The 19,220-nt window shown below is 40.0% G+C and overlaps 3 protein-coding genes and 2 pseudogenes across 3 annotated transcripts in view; 3 read left to right on the plus strand and 2 right to left on the minus strand.

The window, feature by feature from the left end:
• The window catches only part of LOC146463612 (uncharacterized), a 135,840-nt gene that overhangs the window by 73,787 nt on the left and 42,833 nt on the right, over window positions 1–19,220 (minus strand). The window lies entirely within an intron of this gene.
• Window positions 1,382–5,364, minus strand: LOC146463620 (uncharacterized). The gene is made up of 3 exons (XM_085084176.1): window positions 4,645–5,364; window positions 3,701–4,333; window positions 1,382–3,215 (listed from the first exon to the last, which is right to left on the minus strand). Exons 1-3 carry the CDS (start codon window positions 4,907–4,909, stop codon window positions 2,083–2,085), a joined length of 2,031 nt encoding a protein of 676 aa, XP_084940302.1. The 5' UTR covers window positions 4,910–5,364; the 3' UTR covers window positions 1,382–2,082.
• LOC146463621 (uncharacterized) lies at window positions 6,497–7,941 on the plus strand (annotated as a pseudogene).
• Window positions 15,300–19,080, plus strand: LOC146463622 (uncharacterized; annotated as a pseudogene).
• LOC146463623 (DNA excision repair protein ERCC-6-like 2) overlaps window positions 17,624–19,220 on the plus strand; it is a 61,422-nt gene continuing 59,825 nt past the window's right edge. Inside the window, exon 1 of the mRNA XM_085084156.1 lies at window positions 17,624–17,684. The gene's annotated coding sequence lies outside the window, so the exon portion shown is untranslated. The remainder of the gene's footprint in view (window positions 17,685–19,220) is intronic.

The following is a 19,220-nucleotide window of genomic DNA, read 5'->3' on the forward strand; positions in this document are numbered from 1 at the left end:
TTATTGTTTGTATTAACCGTGGTTAATGTTTTTTTTTTTCTCTTTGTGTTGTTAAGCGGGCGGTATCCTGAAAATCCTACAATCTGATTGATTCCGGTAGCGGGCAGAACTTTCCTCTTTCTTGACCACGGTCACAGTAACAAAGAACAGGAGCCAGACTCACCTTTTTGCTTGGCGATAAATCACCAATTTGCCAAATTTTGTGAATTAGTATTTCGAAAAAATTTACCGCAATTCACTTTTTTTTTAATTATTTGTTTTAACTGTAAACGCAGGAACTTAATCAACTTCCTCATGCTTGGGATCAGACCCAAAATTATTATGGAAAACAGCAACAAAAACAACTTGGTGTGGCTGCAAAATGGGAAAGTGGGTGACAAAGTGCTTTACTGGAACTTAAAAGATCAGCCTCGTGAACTCCTGGATTTTTATGAGCTAAAGAAAACCTACCATCAGGATGGTACACACACCGGTATGGAGGAGGGAGTTAGGCCTCCTCCCAGGGCCGACTGTGACCGTCCCTGAGTAAAGATGGAATAAGTACAGACCGATATAGGGGAGGGAGTTGCCCCCCCCCCCCCCCCCCCCCTCAGGGTGACCAATTGTTGGCCTCCCTAGGGTCCCCACTGAACTATATGTATATCCCAGGAGTACAAAATGTTGAGTTTCTGGCGCCAAAAGTGTGACGAGAGGAGCACTTCATCCCCATTCCCAACATTATTAAAAAACACAACTGATTTCAGTGTAGTACAAGAACTAAATTGATGTTATGTCATTACATCTGGTTGACACTCTAAACTAAAAGGGACATCGATCTCAACACAGAGAATTGATTGTGACTATAGAAAAGGATGTAGACTTAAATGTACTTATAATTACAATAATGATGACCTTTACTAATTAATAATTTGTATATCTATATATATAATGATTACTATTTGACAACATGGCATGTAAGACAGACTTTGCAAGTCCCATGTCCTGCAGTAAAATAAAACAAAAGAAAAACAATGGGTGGGATGGGAGGGAATTTGAAAAGAATCCTTTAAGATATAATTGTGCTTTGGTCGTGAAGAAAAACGGAGTGACGAAGCACGTGGGAATGCAAGCTAAGGAACATGGCAGAGTGTCATATGATTGGTCAAATAAGCAATACAGAGTTCAAGGGTTCAGCTCACGTGAGGTTGCACGTGAAAAAAAAAATCACTGGACATAGGACAAAGCTCAAGCAAGAGTTGCTGATTAACTGAAATTTATTTTCGGTGATCAATAAATTATGATTTTGTAGCCCTGATATTGCTACAACAAAGGTACTGACTGCTTTTAAAACAGTAACAAACTTTATTTACCACATTTCGCCTAAGAATTACCAAACAGAATACACGACAAACGCATAAGAAACTTTAAAAGGTATTAAAACCTACTAACACTAACTGAAAAGGTAGAACTATGCAGAACTATGTGAATGCCGCATAACTCAAGGAAAAACTAATCGCTTATGTCTTTCTGTGTTAGATACAGGAACGTTACAGTTGTATCTTACTCTTGCTACTTCAGTCTTTCAACTGATTCAGTAAATCTCCTACATAGAGTAGCCTCTATTCTTGATTTACAAAACAGTACTGAGCTTGGCTTATACATTGCATTCCCATCAGCGCTCAAGTTTGTGGGGAAAGCTGAAATAGGCAAGAAGGCAAACGCTACTTTTATAACTATCATTTGTGTGATTACACTTTTAAAATATTTTATCCAAGTTAACGAAAATTACTCACGGAATCACATCACATATCTAAAGTAAAAAGGTTTGACTTTCTCTTAATAATTTTTAATTATTTATTTATAATTTCTTGAAACATAAGGAAGCGAAAATTAAAGTTAATAGCCGACGTTTCGGCGTCATCGTGACACCATTCTCAAGGCAAAGTGGATAAATTTAAATTTTATTCGTAATTGTTATTATTATTATTATTATTATTATTATTATTGTTATTATTATTATTATTATTATTATTATTATTATTATTATTATTATTATTATTATTATTATTATCTGGTTTTGACATTACGTAACAACGCCACTGTTTATACTATGCCATAGCACTTCAATTTTCCTAGTGTGTGGTAACCTTTCTCGCCACCGGTAGTATCCCCAAATCTGAGCTGTTTAACTGGAAGACGTGTCTTGTCAGTGAGGAGACCGCTGTCTTCACGCCATGCACCGTCATTCTTATCACAGTTACAACCATAGCGGGTCTCTGCACATGAGTTGGTCATCCCGCATGCGCACTTACCACTAACAGATGCTCCGCCCCAGTAGGTCATCTTAGTAGAGTCACGTGACACCCACCAGGCATATCCACCTCTGAACAGCCTGGAATAATAACACTCGTACTTGATGAACTGTTCACAGTGTGAAGAGACTCTTGTGAGACTCTTCAACTGAGACGGACTCGCTCCTGTGTAACGAATATCACGTGAGTAGCTACCTCGACTCTCATATCCATTCACGTACGTTCTGCTTTCACTGTTGTGACTGATGACTGTCACGCCAACTCCATTCTTGTCACTCATGTCGCAGTACACTGTAAATGGTGCCAGACCTCCTGAGCCATCTGGATCAATGACGTAATTTCCGCTTACACTGCTGCCGTATTTCCTTATCTCAGAACAGGAAGTAGCAATTGGAGAATTGATTATGACTTTAGCTTCTACTGTTGTCAGTGCATTAGTAGCTCTACAGGTGTAATATCCCTCGTGAGATTTCTTGATGTTTTGAAGAATCAGTGTTCCATTAAATAGAACATTTGAGTCTACAGGAAGTGAAGACTTGCTATCCTTTGTCCAGGTGATCGTAGGTCTCAGGTCACTCTCAGCCAAACAGGGCAGACGAACAGTTGAACCAATCACAGGAGTCACTTCTTTAGTTGGGCGGACTTTGAACCGCAGACGAGAAAATACCATGAGTTGAGCCAAGGCTGTTGTTGATCCCAGAATATTCTCTGCCCTACAGATGTATATTCCTCTGTCTTTCTTTTCCACTTTGTAGATCGTTAGGTTTCCTTTCTTGACTTCAGTTTTATCTTTTGGCAAATCAACAACTGCCTTGGACCATGTGATATTTGGTTGCGGCTGACCAGTAGCAGTGCAGGCGATGGTGACGTTTTGTTCTTCTTCTGCCAACAGAGCTTTGGATGACAGCAAAATCTGGGGAGCGACTGTCAAAAAAGTGGAGCATAAAAAGACGATTGGAAAAAAGAAATCCGAGTGCTCCTATCAGGAATCAAACCTAAGACCTTCCGATTACTAGTTCGGATGCTCTACCACTGAGCTACAGAAGACTCGTGGCAGCTTTTGTCCCATGAACTGTTTAATGGCCTTAGCTCCCACGAGCCTCCTGTAGCTCAGTGGTAGAGCATCCGAACTAGTAATCGGAAGGTCTTAGGTTCGACTCCTGATAGGAGCACCACTCGGATTTCTTTTTTCCGAGTATGCCTGTGTCACTTACTAGAATAATACACCATTCTCAATATCAAGTTAATCTGACGCATTACGATCACTTGTATCCTAATTTGTCTACCTGTTGTCACAATAATTATACCGCAATTACCGGCAGTGAAAAACCTGATCCTAGAAAATGTCACACCAAATGGGGCATGAAAAGATATTAATGAAAAGAGGAAACGCACACTGAAAAACTTACATTGAACAGTTAGTTTAGCTGTGGCGTTGACGCTTCCCAACACGTTTTCAGCTCTGCAGCTGTAAACTCCGTCGTCTCCAGGTCTAACGTCCTTCACAATCAGAGCGCCACTAGGCTCAATCACGTGACGTCCAGCCGGAAGTGAAGAATTAAGTTTAGACCACGTGACCTTTGGGGGTGGATTACCTTGTGCTGTACATTTCAAGATGGCTGTTTGGCTTTCATTGGCTCTCGTTCCAACTGTACCCTGCACCAGAGAAGGAGTTGACATGGACTGGCCCGGCTCACCTTTGGCGCCTTTCATCCCCGGTGGGCCCCTTGGTCCCAGAGGACCAGGTTCACCCGGCATTCCGAGATCACCTTTTATCCCCATTGGTCCTTGAGGCCCTAGTGGACCATGTTCCCCAGGGAGTCCTTCTGGCCCGGGTCTCCCTCGGGTTCCGGGTCTTCCCCGTCGTCCTGTGTTACCCTTTGGTCCTGAGCGGCAGGGCGTTTCATCTCTGGCGCAGATTTGGTTTTTCAGGAGACGAAGTTCTTGTTTTATCAGCAGTTTCACTTCAGAAGCTGTTTGGACAGATTGCTGTGAATCATCGGGTGAGGTGCGTTTTTCTCTTGACCAAATGGCTTTATCACCTTAGTAATTTAAAATTAATATTAAAATGTGTAAACAAACTTAAAATACGGACAGGAATAAAGAAGGATAAACTGACACATGTTTACTAAAAACCGAGCCAAGGTTCAAATATTTGAAACGCTATTTTGGCTGAGAGTCACAATTCTCCGAGTTCCTCTTTGAATTATAGATCGACAAAGTTTAAATTTTGGGTTACAAATGTTTCCATAACTCTGTGAAAAAGCAAACCGTTTTAAAAGACAACCAAGAATGCCGACATATTGAGAAATTAAAACGCTTTTAAAATGCCAACGACAGGAGCCAAACTTACCTCTTGTTTCCCGCCAATGACCTAGTGAATGGCTGTCTTTGTCATCCTGCCATATTTCGTAATTCTGCTGTACTTTACGAAGGATTTCTGTCTCTAACTGATCACATGTTCTTACTGAGTGTGATATCAGTCGATGATGTTCTTGTATTCTGAGTTCCACGTGAATAAGTGCGATACAACACACAACAGACAACAGCAAGCCAGACATGGAACACAAGCTGCGGAATCTGTCTGTACGCTTGTCTTCTTGATCTTGTTTTTTCATTGTTGTCGCCACCGCAAACTTCAGCTGAAACTTCGCAATCGAAATAAATTCTGATGACTTTTTTTTTCTTCTTTTCCGGCCTTTAGACCAGTTCACTGAGGTGAAGTTTGTGCTTAGGGTATGTTAGTCCTTTCCCTTTGTGAGAGGTTCACTGATAAACTTCTAAGAATCCACAATACATATATCAGATCGTGTTTGGGCTTGTTCTGTAGATTCACTGCAACAGGAAGTATATCATTTTACTGAGGTCAAACGGGTTCGCAAAGAAAGAAAACAACTGTCGGATTTACGCTTTTGTCACGTCACTGTAAATTATCTGTTGAAAATACAAATGTAATTTGTCATTTGTGAACGGTGATATCCCATTCAGTAGTGTGAAGGGTTAAAGACCGATGCGGTATTTCTCTTTCAGTATTTTGAAAAGGTCATCCATCTGTCAATTTTTCAGTTTTCATTTTCCGTTTATCGTGTCTACAAACGGTGGTTCTTACTTTTGAGTCTGGATGAAATCCTAAAAATTGACTGCGTTGCCGACTAAGCTGTACTTTTCTGTACTTCTCTCTCTTCTATGTAACACGACGGCTGAGAAATAATGGTTATTAAATCTTCCGTTGTGGTCGCTCTTGCAAAATGAAATCAGCAAGACATAGCTTATTTCTTGGTTGTGTTCTATTAAACAATTATTCCCAAGCGCGCGTTGGATATGAGATGATAGATATCACTCACAAGCGTGAGTGGAATGATTGTTTTATTAAAAACAATACGGAAATATTTCTAGATCGTGCTGATTTCGCAACCAGAAGTCTCTCTTTCTCGGGCATGGTATAATGGGTCATATACCATGGCCGCTAAGCCAATCAATTTAAAAAGGATGAAGTAACCAACAAGAACAACTATCGACCAGTCAGTGTCCTCCCTGCATTTTCCAAACTTTTTGAAAAAGTAATGTTTGATCAGCTGTATGCCTCTTTCGCACCTACAATTTCATCGAACATGTCAGGCTACCTCAAGAGACACTTGTGCGCTAGGGCGCTGATCAAGCTGACGGATGGTTGAAGAAGCGCCCTTGACGAAAAGAAGGTGATGGGTGTGATTGCCATCGATCGATCTGTCCAAGGCTTTTGGCTCTTTTTGCCACAATCTACTGATTGCAAAAGTAAAAGCCTATGGCGTTCAGCAACCGGCTCTTCAACTCTTAAAATCATATCTGCATGGCCGCAAGCAAAGGGTGATATGCAATAACAAGTGCTCTAGCTGGTCACCGGTACGATGTGGCGTTCCACAGGGAAGTCTCCTTAGTCCTCTACTATTTAACATCTTTATGAACGACATAAACGAAACTGTCACCGTTCCTTCCCTCCGCCTCTATGCAGATGATACAACTCAATATACGGTGGATTATAGCCCAGTTGTTCTTCAACATTAGAGAGCTTTAGATCCAGGACGCGACGGCTTTTAGGACGTGGTGACCGAGCAAAAGACTGGAACGAGAACGCCGTTGCAAGCGCGGGAAAATAAACTTAAGTTTTGCGACGCGAGTCTATTCGATGCGGTAATTCAATATTATTGTTTTGATGAAAGAAAAATATGGCATCGTTCAAAAAAGCCCAAGAAATGTTGTTATTGTGCTTGGAAGAAGAACTGATTGACGACGAAGAATTTGCTTTGTTTTACGAGGAATACACACCGCGGAATCCTCCGTCTCCTCACTCGTCATATGATAATTTTTCTTTTGTAAACAAAGATCCGGGCCGAATGTAAAGCCAATTTTCGCGTGGAGAAAGGAGATTTTCCCTTACTTGTTGAAGCCTTGAGAGTTCCTCCTATTTTAAAATGCGTCAATGGAACTATCTGCGATGGAACTGAAGCCCTTGTGCATAGTGCTGAAGAGGTTCGCATATCCGTGCCGTTATTCAGATATGATTCCGATATTTGGACGATCGGTGCCAGAACTGAGCATCATCAGCAATGAGGTTATCGACTGGATTTACACCGAACACGGACACAGAGTCACCCAGTGGAATCACGGCATTTTGAACCCAGCCTTACTGAGTACGTACTCAAATGCAATCTACAACAAAGGAGCTGCTCTTGATAATTCCTTTGGATTCATAGATGGAACTGTGCGCCCCATTACTCGACCGATAGTGAACCAGAGAACTGTTTACAATGGGCACAAGCGAGTCCATGCGCTAAAATTTCAGTCTGTCACGCTACCGAATGGACTGATTGCCCATCTCTATGGTCCTGTAGGTAAATACAGCATTTTCTCTCTTTTGCACTCTCCCTCCGTCAAGTCCCCCCCCCCCCCCCCATAAAAAACAACCACGATGCTCTTGTCATTGATTTTGTCATACACTTTTAAGGCTTCTCCTTTTATTAGTCCAATACTTTCTATAAGCCCTACTCCTTCCCCACTTTTGTGAGATCTGAAATTAATATTCCCCTTTCAGAAACCCAAATTTGATACACCCTTTATGTTCCCTGTAATCTAAACCACAACCCTCCCTTCTGTGAGGCTCAACTAGAGGAAATATGGTATTTGAAAAATGCAGAACACTCAAAATGATCATGATTTGAAAATGATTGATTTGCTCACATAGCACAACATTTTCCTTTGCTTTTAATCTTACAGAGGGAAGAATACATGATGCAAGGATGTTGGCAGGGTCTGAATCGTATGATGATCTGGAATGCTTTGCCTTCAACCCTGCCGGAGGAGGGGACCCAGCATACCCACTCAAGGTTCACCTTCAGACACCATTCCGAGTTGGCATTTAACCAGGCCAATGGAGATTTTTAATGAACCAATGAGTGCAGTTCGTGCATCTGCAGAATGGCTATTCGCAGACGTAATTAACCATTTTAAATTTTTGGATTTCAAGAAGAACTTGAAGATTGGTTTAAGTAAAGTGGGAAAAGTTTACATAGTTTGTGCAATTTTACGAAATGCATTAACATGCCTTTATTCAAACACCGCAGCTGATTTCTTTGGACTTGAATCACCAGTATTAAATGACTATTTCTTTTAACAGTCTCTGTATACTTAGGAATGTATCATTTTACTTTTGAGGTGGGGGGAGGGGGGGGGTGGGGTTATCTAACCAGTAGTACATGAATTTTCTTTCACTTGTTGTCAATTGTTTATGTTGTTTCCGAATCCTCCATCACTGAAAGTGGTTTTCAGGTGGATCCTCTAAAAATCCTACAAGAGGTACAAATGTACCAATAACAAAGAATTAAAAGAGCTAGAGGTGCTAAAATAGGAAAAAAAAGGAACTTTTTGGAGCATTTGCCCAACCCTTACCTCAAAAATAAAATGGTCTTTCCCTTAACAAAGTAACAGGAATTAATTTAAAATAAGGACATGCACTTTCTTCTAAAGCTATGATCGTATCCAAAGCATTGTCTAGTTCTGAGGGCTCATCTGGTGCTATCCCGGTAGCTTTTTCCTCATCTCTCAGCTTTTTCTTGTGCTTGTTGACAAGATTCCCTACGCGGTCACGAACCGAGCGCTTATCAACGCTAAATTTTGGAACTTAACATTTGATTAAATTGCCTGCAATTTTCTCCCAAATTCCGCTCCTCATTGTTGACCCCTTTTTGGTCGAATACGGGTTTAGGTTGGCGGCTTCTCGACACAGGAGTATGTCATGGTCTTTTGTCCAACACATTACCGAACTAAAAGAAAAACAACAACAACAACAACTTGAAAACTGAGTTAAGCTTATTATGATTTGAGCTCAGATTTGATAAGAGCTTAATTTTGTGCTCAGTCCACTAAACATCACTTCCTGCATGTTCTCAGCAAATCCACGTGTAAATCTGCTAAAAACAACACGAGTAATTACTCAAGAAGCTTTCAAGAGGCATAACTTAAAACTTACTTGGAAGACTTCGCAGAAGCCATATTTCTCGGTAGCAGTAAATAAAGTTGAAAATTCGCCCCATGTAACGGAATCCGGAATCCAGAGAAATTTTCATGTTGGAATCCGGAATCCAGGACATTTTTTATGTTGGAATCCGGAATCCAGTGAGCTGGAATCCGGAATACACTAAAGGTTTAGAATCTGGAATCTACTTGTGTCGGAATCCACTTCTGCCGAATTGTTTTGGTAGATTCTACTATTTTTCTACCCAGTAATCTTTTTTCGGTCCACCTCTGACTTCTACACTTGCGACACTCGAAACACGTGTTCGAACTTGTCCACGCATGACACACCCCTCCCCGGGGGGGAGGATACTTTCCTCATGACGTCAGCAAAAAAAGATGTTCGAAGATTCGCTTGTTGACGCTTTTGAGTGCTTGCATCGGACGTTTTTTGAAGTGTATCAAGTCGAATCAAGTGGTTTTTAACTTCACTTCGGTTATGGGAAAGCACAAATCAAAGGAAGACAGGTAAGTTTACAAAAGTTTAGCTTTAAGATATTTCGAGATATTGTTTATATGATTGATTGAGGCTGTAATAAGAAATACGTGTCGGATAAGTGAAGACAAAAAAGATCCGAAAAGAAAATCCGTCCTCAAATCGAAATTAAAGTGAATTCTCGATCGATCTCGAGTCTGATTCTTGAGAGTATCTATTAGAACAGAGCAAAAATTAGTTGAAGCCGAAATTAGAAGCAAAATGAAACTTCAGAAGCTTGAATGACTTGTTGATACTTGAATTTCTCGACATTTCTGCAGAAGAAACTTTGTTGACTTTAAGAAAAACTCGAGGGAACAGTTTTCTGTAGTTTCAGTGGGGCTCCATTTTTCATTTTGATCCGTTGATATACGACTTTAAATCAGGAAAGTGAATCGTCGAAAAGGCAGATTAATTAACGACTATTTCATTTTTATGGGCTTTTCGTTTTATTGTTTTTCTCGATGTTTTCTTTGTCAAGAGTCCAAAAACTCAAAGCGATCAAAAGGTCTTTGACATACTCATGATCAGAAAAACAATGGTCGGTAAAACTCAAGTAAAACTGATGGTTAAAAAACAAGTATGTACGGTGCTTTGTTTGAATTACTAGTAGAATAAAACACCATTTTGACTCTTTACAAGTAAACGTTTCGACGCATAGAAATAATTGAACGTAAACTGTTAATTCTAGCTCAGAGTTCAGTTGGAGCAGTTAGCTATGATAGCTAACTTTCGATAACTTAATAATCACGAATAATCTAAATTTAATAATTCGACGCGACACTGTCTACAATCACCCTTTTGATAGTCTAAGAAAAACCAGAAGCCCCAATTCGGAAAAACAACCGAGAAATTGGCAATTGGTGCTGTTCCTTCGGTCGTGCGGTCGTGCGGTCGTGCGGATATTCGGTTGTGTCTGTTCACTTTGCCTTGTGCCCTCGGGACATCTTGTATGGTTATTAAGTTAGTCATTCAATGTCCTATGTGGTTCCGGCTTTGTGTTCATTCTTCTTTCCGTTTGTCTGTCTCTTCCGTGCTTTCGTATGGATTCCGCCTTCTCCGCCAGTTCTACCGGTGGCACGGCTTACTCAAAATCCTATCATGGGCTCATACATAAAATTTAACCAATAAAATGTACCAATTAAAAGCTGTATCAAAACATTACGAAGAAGTTCCTTCATGTTTTAATACCCTTGGATGTCTTGCTACAGAGAAAGACTTCTTCTTTCTCCGATCTAACACAAAAATCTTTGGTAGCGAGCGACAATTATACAAGTCTTATGCACGGGATGGAAAAGGTAAAGCGCTCTCCTTATGCCTAGTTTTGTGAGTTTTGACTAGGGACATAAGCGGAAGCAAAAGCATACGATTTTAAGTCATTGAAAACAGGCCCGAAATACACACGTAAGCATGATACTTTGAACAGCCACTTTTTGATAAATGCACGTGACAGCTTACGCGAAAGAGACCAAGAAGAATTGATATATTATTAGATGTAATAGTCCTCTCTGGTTATGCTTTGCATATGTGGTTTTTCCTAGCATAAGAGGAACATAATCATAATAGGAAGAATAACAAAAAGGGAAATTTTTGATTTTTATAAGCTTTTATACTTATATGCTTATATGCCCGTTTTGACAATGGCATAGCGATGTTATGCATATACTTGTGCATATTTCGCTAGTGAAGCGAACCAGGCTTTAATATAATAAATAAGCAACCATTCGCAAGGGGAAAAGTACTGATGATTATGAATCAATTCTTAGGATGGCAGACACTGGAACATACATTGGAACATAGACGCATAGAACAATCTTTGATGATATTTTTTAAATGTTTCAAGGAGAATGGTCCAGGCTATGTAGCCAATTTATTCAAACCCCGAGTTACACCATATAATCTTAGAAGCAATGGTCTAAATGTTGTACAAACTTCATACAATAGCAGATTCCTTTATGGCTCATTTGCGTGCATGATCTCACACATCTGGAACCAGTTGCCATCTGCTGTAAAAAACGCACCTAATGCATCATGATCATCCTTTCGGAGACTTTTAACTAAGTTAGATTTTATCGGCTGTCAATGCAGCAGTTGCCTTTGATCCGATTTATTTTTATTTATTTATTTTAATATATAGATGTTATTTTTTGATTTAATTTGTAGCTATTGACAATATTAACTTTCTTTTGTATTGTCAAACACTTTTATCATGAGCCTGTTGCTCGGGGGACTGGGAGACTACCCCCTGTGCATTTGACATTAAATAAATTATCTTATCTATCTTATCTGTTGTTTTCTTAACAGCTCAGCTCTGATGGTGAGGACATCAAGACTGTAACCATGAGATATTTCCAGCTGCTTCTAAAAGTGGCCAATCACGCCGCATTATTGGCGCCCACTGTTAAACAAACACTGGACCAACAAGAAGACGTAGGTTCCAGCGGTCAAACAAAAAAGGCGATTTACAATTGATTTACAAAATACTATTCTTTGGACTTATTGTAGCCATCTAAAATACGAACATAGCTCTGAAGTTAACATTAATTCATCGAGTTCCTTTAATTCTTTTTTTCCCTCAGGTAAAGATCTTTTGTTTTCACTTGTTTGCCAGATATCCCGAGCTTTCAGGTTGCACGGAGTTGTCGTCTTTTGAATTGCTGTCTGATCCAAAGTACTGTGGCAAAATACTAAAGTACTAGAAAAACTAATGGGAATGTTTCACAAGGAACGCAGCAAAGTACTTCTATTTTCCGGATCAACACAGGTTTGTATATCAAAGCGAAAATATAAAGAGTTTGAGGTTTGAAGGCTAGCTGTTCAATATAGTGCGGCGTTTAAAATTTGATGAGTGGTCAGGTATTTGTGGATTTGATATGTTATAGGAGGAAAAGTGTTAATTTAGCGAAAAACTGAGTAATACATCTGGATATTTACGCATCAGTTTTATTTTTTCCAGCTTTATGAAGGGGGAATAATTAAAAGATTGAAAATATTGGGGGAGCAGGGATGGCGCAGTGGTGAGAGCACTTCTCTCCCACCAATGTGGCCCGGGCTCGATTCCCGGAGTTGACGTCATACGTGGGCTTAGTTTGTTGTTGGTTCTCGTCCCTGCTCCGATGGTTTTTCTCCGGGTACTGTCTCCAGTTCCTTACTCCACAAAATTCAACATTTCCAACTTTAAATTCGCCCTGGACTGGTGTATAGCCGGTTGGACGGACGAACCAAACCTGCTGACAGAACACGCCTTGTGTGAGACTTCAACCTCGACCCCAGTATCTCTCTTTGTTTGATTTCCACCAAGGCGGGAGGTCTGGGACTGAACTTTACTGGAGCCAATGTGGTGATCATATTTGACCCAAACTGGAATCCATCCAGCGATTTACAAGCCCAGGACAGGTGAGTGAGAAGATTGATGTGAACAGTGATAAAATTACCTGAAAATGTTCTTGACCAACGTGTGTCTCGCCTGCCCAAACCTGATTTTGTTTTCAAATCTTTATCATTCTGTCCCCGGTTGTTCAAAGAGCAGATAACTCTATCCAGTGTATAAATCGTTATCCAGTGGATAAAATGTACTCCAACCAACACATTTTATCTCTTGGATAGCCACTTACCTGCAGGATAAAGTTAGAAAGTGGTGTCCGCACATGCGCAGTTTTGGACGCAGCTTGTCTAACATCACGGTTGCGTTAAAAATTAACAAAACATTGTATAATGGAACGTGATTATTGTAAAGACATGTGATTTTTTATTTAAAACTTGTTATAGTTGGGCATTTTGTTGTAGCAGTCATCGAGAAAATTTTTTATCTAACATAGCTTTGAATTTTTTTCAGGGCGTATCCGCCAGTATCGGCCAAAGACGGGACGTATGAGTGTATCATTTGATATCCTCAGGAACAATTGAAGAAATGATTTACCTCAGACAAGTTTAGGTTAACTGATGTCCCGTTTCTTACCTCGTAATCCCTTTCCGTAATATTCTTTAACACTATCTTTGTTATATTTAGGAAATAATGCTTCACCTCTTGACCAATTACATATAAATAAATTTTGTATTGCTCAGAATCTAGGTACTTTCTTTTTATTTGTCTTTATTTAAGATTCTTGCTTACACAAACACCACATCAGTCTCGCTGAATTTCCATTATGGCGAGATTTCATTTTTCCTTTGTTTTCTCACAGCAACTGGCCAACATTGCTATTAAAGGAAGTAACGAGAGAAGGTATTTCACTGGAGTAGAAGAAGACAAAGATAGAAAAGGCGAGCTGTTTGGACTTGAAAATAAATTTGTTCCCCTACCGCGCGGAAGGTGCCAGCCGATCCAAGGACATCGTCAAGAGAACGCAGAAACTAGAGACGGGGTATAGAGTCACCAACTACGAAATTGTGCACGAGAAGAAGCGAGAAGACTGCTTAGAGAACGAGGTAAGGGACCTGGTGAGGGGTGGGGACGGGGGATGGTCACCGTGTTGTTGATACTTTACGTGAACGAAGTACAGGAACGTAACTGGGCAGCTTAGGCGTTTTCCATTGGTTTATAGCCTGGCCACTACCTTAAACAATGATGTCACGATACAATACATGGATGATAACGTCACAATATCGTTTTTGATATCGGAAAAAAATGCCAAATATCGGCAGATGTCGTGCTGGTATCGGATCGATTTGGAAAAACTGGTATCGGCCCACCCTCACCAATTATTGTTATTCTAAAGAGAAATTGTTTGTTGATCATCCTAATTTCTTTGTCAGGTAACCGCCGACCCCGGCGTAAACCAGAAAGAAGATGAAGACCCATCACGTTGGGTATTTTTTAAGTCAAATGTGGCCAAAATGTTTCTCCTCCTTAGGGTTTTGTGGTTGCAACCTCAAACTTTGCAACCAGACAAAACAATATTTTCTCTACAACTTGTCCGATTCGGATTTTTGAATTTCATTTTTCTAACGGTAAAATGACGTCATCAATTTGGCGGGAAATTTTTTTTTTGGAGCTACGACACAGTTGTTCCTAACATAAAAAAAAACATGAAATGAGAATAACAAATCTGAAAAAAAATTTGGAATACCTCATTGGAGTCAAGAGTTATGGGAAGTTAAGCGTTCAATTTAAGGCTATTTTTAGTAACAAAATGGCGGAAAATTCAAACTTCAGAAGCCCAAAACTTTTGATTCAGTTTAGATATTTCAAATCTTTTTTCAGTTTTGTAATCCTTAAGGTATGTTTATTTAAAAAAATGTGATTGACCATGTCGAAGCTCTAAAAAAGATTTTCGCGCCAAATTGATGACGTCATTTTACCATTAAAAAAAATAAAATTCAAAAATCCGAATCGGCCAAGTTGTAGAGAAACCGTTGTTTTGTTCGCCTGCAAAAATTGAGATTCGTACAATAAAACCCTAAGGAGAAGAAACTTCTTGGCCGAATTTGACTAAAAAAATCCCCAGCGTGCATATAACCTGGTAGAACTGGCATCGCAGTTTATCGATGATGACGAACATGCTCTCTCTAACCCCAGCAGTGTCGGTGATAAGCTTGGAAAAGATTTGAACAACACGAGTAATCAGGTCAGAAAGGAGCAGAAATTGGTCAGCGGGAGAGTTTTAGGGTTCTTGACAATGATACAGCATCATTCACTGATGTTGAAGACGTTCTGACTGGTTTGGAAGCCAACTCCAAAAGTGCTGCGCCAAAATTGATGGAATCTTCCAAAAATTCCGCTTTGCGAAGGCCGGTGTCTTTAGAATATTTCTTCTACTATGAAGATGACGTCATTGAACCGGAGAATCTAACAAACAACCTCAAGCGAATTAAGGGAGGGGAAAGTGGGGCGGGTTCTGGAACGATTGATCCTGAAAGTGTGATTTCGCAAACTGCGAAGCAAAGATGAAAACTTTGAACTCAGCAGTTGAAACAATTGCTTCACAAAAATTAAAAAAATGGGAAGGAAAAATAAAAGAAAAAACACGGAAGAAAGTTGTGACATGATTCCGCCTACTGCTAGTTTAAATCGCGAGATAAAATTGGGAACAGTCAGCGATTGTTTCGCAGATGATGGAGAACAGTCAGCAAGGAGCGAGGAAAATTTATCTGAAATTAGAACTTCATAGAGCGAGGAAGAGGATTCTGATGAGGGTTTGTTCACCAGATCGAAAGAAAAACGAAAATCAGCGAAAGTTGTGGTGACAGAGACGTGCAAAATCTTGAAAGAAGGTCGAAGCCGGTTGCGAAGGTGAGGATACTGAAATGTCTTGGTACTTATAGCGTGGTTTGCAAGTTAGTGTCGACAATAATCTCGAGTTTCGTTTGCTTTTTCTCAATTGAGTAACCCTGTGATCTGATTGGCTCTCAGCTTCTGGGTTATATTAGAGTACATCCAGAAAATATTCGAGATATCAAGGGAGACGAACACGCGAGAGCCGGCGCCAACCACGTGATAACGCGTCCTGTGAGTGGGGACTCTTTTCCCAACACGCGGGATGTGTTTCCACGCGTCTGGCGATTTTCACGTGTGCTCGAGTCTTTTCGACACTTGACTGTTCCTGAGTGGAAGAAGGGAGTGTTCGTAGACTTGGTCTAAAGTTTTCTCCATAATAAAACAACTCGTCACCCTCCCATGCTACTGGAACGCCTTTTTAGAGAACACAAGAACGTGTTACTCAGTGGTAGAAAGCTAAAGAGTGTAATTGCATTTTTAATTTTCCATACATTTGTCTGTTAATCCCTGTGAAAGTCCGCATAGACTGCAGGGAAAAGTATGGCAAATTAAAAACGCCGTACCATGCTATCTAGCACAGCTAGATCCCTCCAATTTAAACAGAAAACTCTTTTTGCTAGTATCTCAAGTTTACGATTCATTGCTTTTCCACGTTTTTTAAACCTTTTCTCTTCCAACCTTATATTTTTGGCCGTCATTTCGTTCCCTTTTCAAATGGCGAAATTTACCATGAAAACGTATTTTAAATACCGTTACAGCTTTCAGTTTGTTAATCTCACACTTGATTCACACTTGGCCGGGCTCTGGCTTTTGACACAATGACGTCACAAAAATATTGAATTACAGTGTTGGTGATCTTCTGATTCACACTCTTATAACCATTGTGTTTTTTGATTGCTCAGGTTTCCTGGAAAGCATGCTCCAAACATCGAAGCTGATACCAAGATTGTAACATCAAAGCGATTGAGAAGGACAATAAAGTTGAGCAAATCCTGGGTAAGTTGTGTTACAAACACTTTCAATGTCAGTCGCTTAATGGCGGATCATTTGTGTGTCCGCGGATAAAACATTTTATGAGACCCTGGCAGTGATGCTAACGTGAATAATAAAATATTTTGTGTTTTGTGGACTCTATAAACAAATTATGCCTGTCTTCTTGTTGTTTGTAATTTGTATCATGGCGTTAAAAGTTTCTTTTCAGCTGATTCAGGAGCCGATGCTGAGTCCAGTCAGACATTTTGGCTTTAAAGAATAAATATACAGATCGCTCTTTAGCCAATAAGGAGCAACCCAAACCCAGTCCTTTCTAAAATGCGCCGCACAAATAGTTTTTGACTGACGTGGGGTGCAGTTAAGGTTGCTTAGTAACGTGACGGAAACCTTCCTATTTTCTTTCTAGAATCCTGTGCAGTTCGTTATACGCATGCAAACAAACACATTGTTGGACCAAATGAAGCGGAAAATCATATGTCTAAACAGGCTTTGCAGGATGTGTTTGAACTCAGGCAGTTTTCCCAGCAGCCTGCAAACTGTTTTCCTGCTTTGGAGGTACAGTAAAGCTTTAAATCAAACATTCCCCCAAAATTTTCCTCTTCAAATACACTCAAGTCTGATTTTCGTTAAAATCCCCGATGGTCGGTCAAGTCGTTAGTTCCAGACCACCTAAATGTTACGATATTTGATGACATTGACCGAGTATGGGCGACGACTGATAAAATACAGGCGTTATAGACGCTGTGAAATTTTTTTTGAGAAGTGCAAGAAATTTCACAACGTTTAGAAAGTTTTAAAAGTCTCCAGGTATATTATCGATACAAACGTAGCCCACTCCTCGTTGTATTTATAAATGTTTCGCTAAAAGGCCATTTCCGAGTTGCTTTGAACCTCATTACGAAAGTAAGGCTAGATGCAAAGCTTATCGTGTAAAAATTAGTTTGTTTGCATATCAATGAACACTTGTGTTTATAATAAAAACTAAGCCCGAAGCCTCGCTTTCACAACGAGGTTCAAAGCAACTCATCAATGTCTTATTTCTTTTGTCACAGACAAGTGATGACCTTGGTGAGAGCTCTCGGGACACCAAACCAGAAGAGAAACCAAGAGACCAACCAGAAGTTGGGACAAATTCTGCTAATCCACCGTCACTGAATCGGTAAGACACTACCGCTACAGAGCCTTTGTGTTAATGTTGTTGAAGGAAAGAAAAATACCGAAAAACTTGAACTGCTAAGTGTCCTAAATGCAATTGGCTAAGATTGTAGCTATGTTAAGTAGTTCACTTAGCTGATCGGAGCAACGTCAAACAAGCTTAAAAACTTCTGGCTTAGGTATGCATAATGTCGCGGACACGACTCATCAGAAAAATAAGGAGACTCAACAGAACAAGAGTCTTTCCTGTTTCGCACTGTTATGGGTTAGTACCCAGGCCGACTCGGTCGATTTCTGTGAAATTATTAAAGCAACAAGGAGTATTACTACGTTACTCTTGATAAGATGCTAGTCGATCACAAGATTGGTACTCAGTGTTTAGTTAGATTGTCACAAAGTGTTTTCTGAACTCCAAGCTACTCCATTATGTATCACAGAGAGAAAATATGTAGCAAATGTATTTGTTTAAACAAAGAACACGAGTGGTTAACCAAACGGCATTTTTCTACGACTTTTCAGGTCATTGAAAACTGGCCGTGACGTCACTGTTGAAAGAATTGGTAGTAGTACTGTTTTTATTGGGTCAATCCCCCGTGGAATTCGTCGGCAACATTTTCGGGAAATGTCGCGGATCAACTTGGGTTTTCTTCGGAAATAGATCCTGCCTAGGCTGTCGTCGGGAATAGCGTTACTGAAAGGTTGGAGATGTTAAAGCGCTTTTTCGTTGACAAAAATCCGGTTTTATCTGTTCTGTCCTGCTTTACAGCTGGTTCAGAGAGGTCTGCGGTCGCTGCAGACAACGAGAGACAAGATTTGAAGCGTGCTAAGCGGTCATTGGAGCAAACTCGAGCAGACGAAAGCCATAAAGTACGTAAAAAGTCTAAAAGAAATTGAAGAAGCATAGAACGAAGGTGAAATTACCTGGGGAAAAAGAAACTTGTGAAGGAAATCTCGAGAGACGTGAAATTCATCGGCTAGATGATGATGATTTGCACGGTAGAAATCAGAGTTGTTCGACAGCTGCTTTTCAAGAAAAACAAGAGGCAAACTTGAAGAAAAGTACTTATGTGATTGAAACCAAAGATCCTTTCAACGCTCTGAACAGAATCGAAGATGGTGTTAGTAATGTAAATCCGAGAAACTGTAGAACTGAAGCGAAGGACAAAAACTTCAGTTCATCAGCGTGCATGTGGGAATGGAACAGGGAAAACTCGGTTGAATTTCAAGCTTCATCTGTTGATGATAATTCGGTTATTTCTGTGTCACTTTTGGACGAATTTTTGTCAACTAGTTCTTGTAGAGGTTTTGGGAAAAGTGAGAAAGTGGATAAGACTGTGAAGAAAGTAAAAAGTTGTAGAGATAAAAAGCAAAACAAACAGATGGACAAGACAGACAAATAAGATACTATCAAGGAGAAGAAACCTACCTCTGTTCTAGATGAGTTCATTTAGGTCTTAAAGTGCGTTCTTTTGTGAACTGATATTCTGTGTATTTTGTTATTCCTGAAGCGGAATAAGAATATCCAGAGTTTTCCCAAAAG

This window comes from Pavona decussata, unplaced genomic scaffold (genome assembly GCF_977016875.1).
Source record: "Pavona decussata unplaced genomic scaffold, jaPavDecu1.1 SCAFFOLD_175, whole genome shotgun sequence".
In the NCBI taxonomy this organism is placed as follows: domain Eukaryota; kingdom Metazoa; phylum Cnidaria; class Anthozoa; order Scleractinia; family Agariciidae; genus Pavona; species Pavona decussata.

Excerpts from the sequence above, each read along its gene's own strand:
- LOC146463620 (XM_085084176.1), bottom strand. The coding sequence starts at position 4,909 with ATGAAAAAACAAGATCAAGAAGACAAGCGTACAGACAGATTCCGCAGC. Across the intron at positions 4,334-4,644 it reads TCATTGGCGGGAAACAAGAG|GTGATAAAGCCATTTGGTCA; the intron begins GTAAGTTTGGCT and ends TAAATTACTAAG. Across the intron at positions 3,216-3,700 it reads AGCTAAACTAACTGTTCAAT|TCGCTCCCCAGATTTTGCTG; the intron begins GTAAGTTTTTCA and ends CTTTTTTGACAG.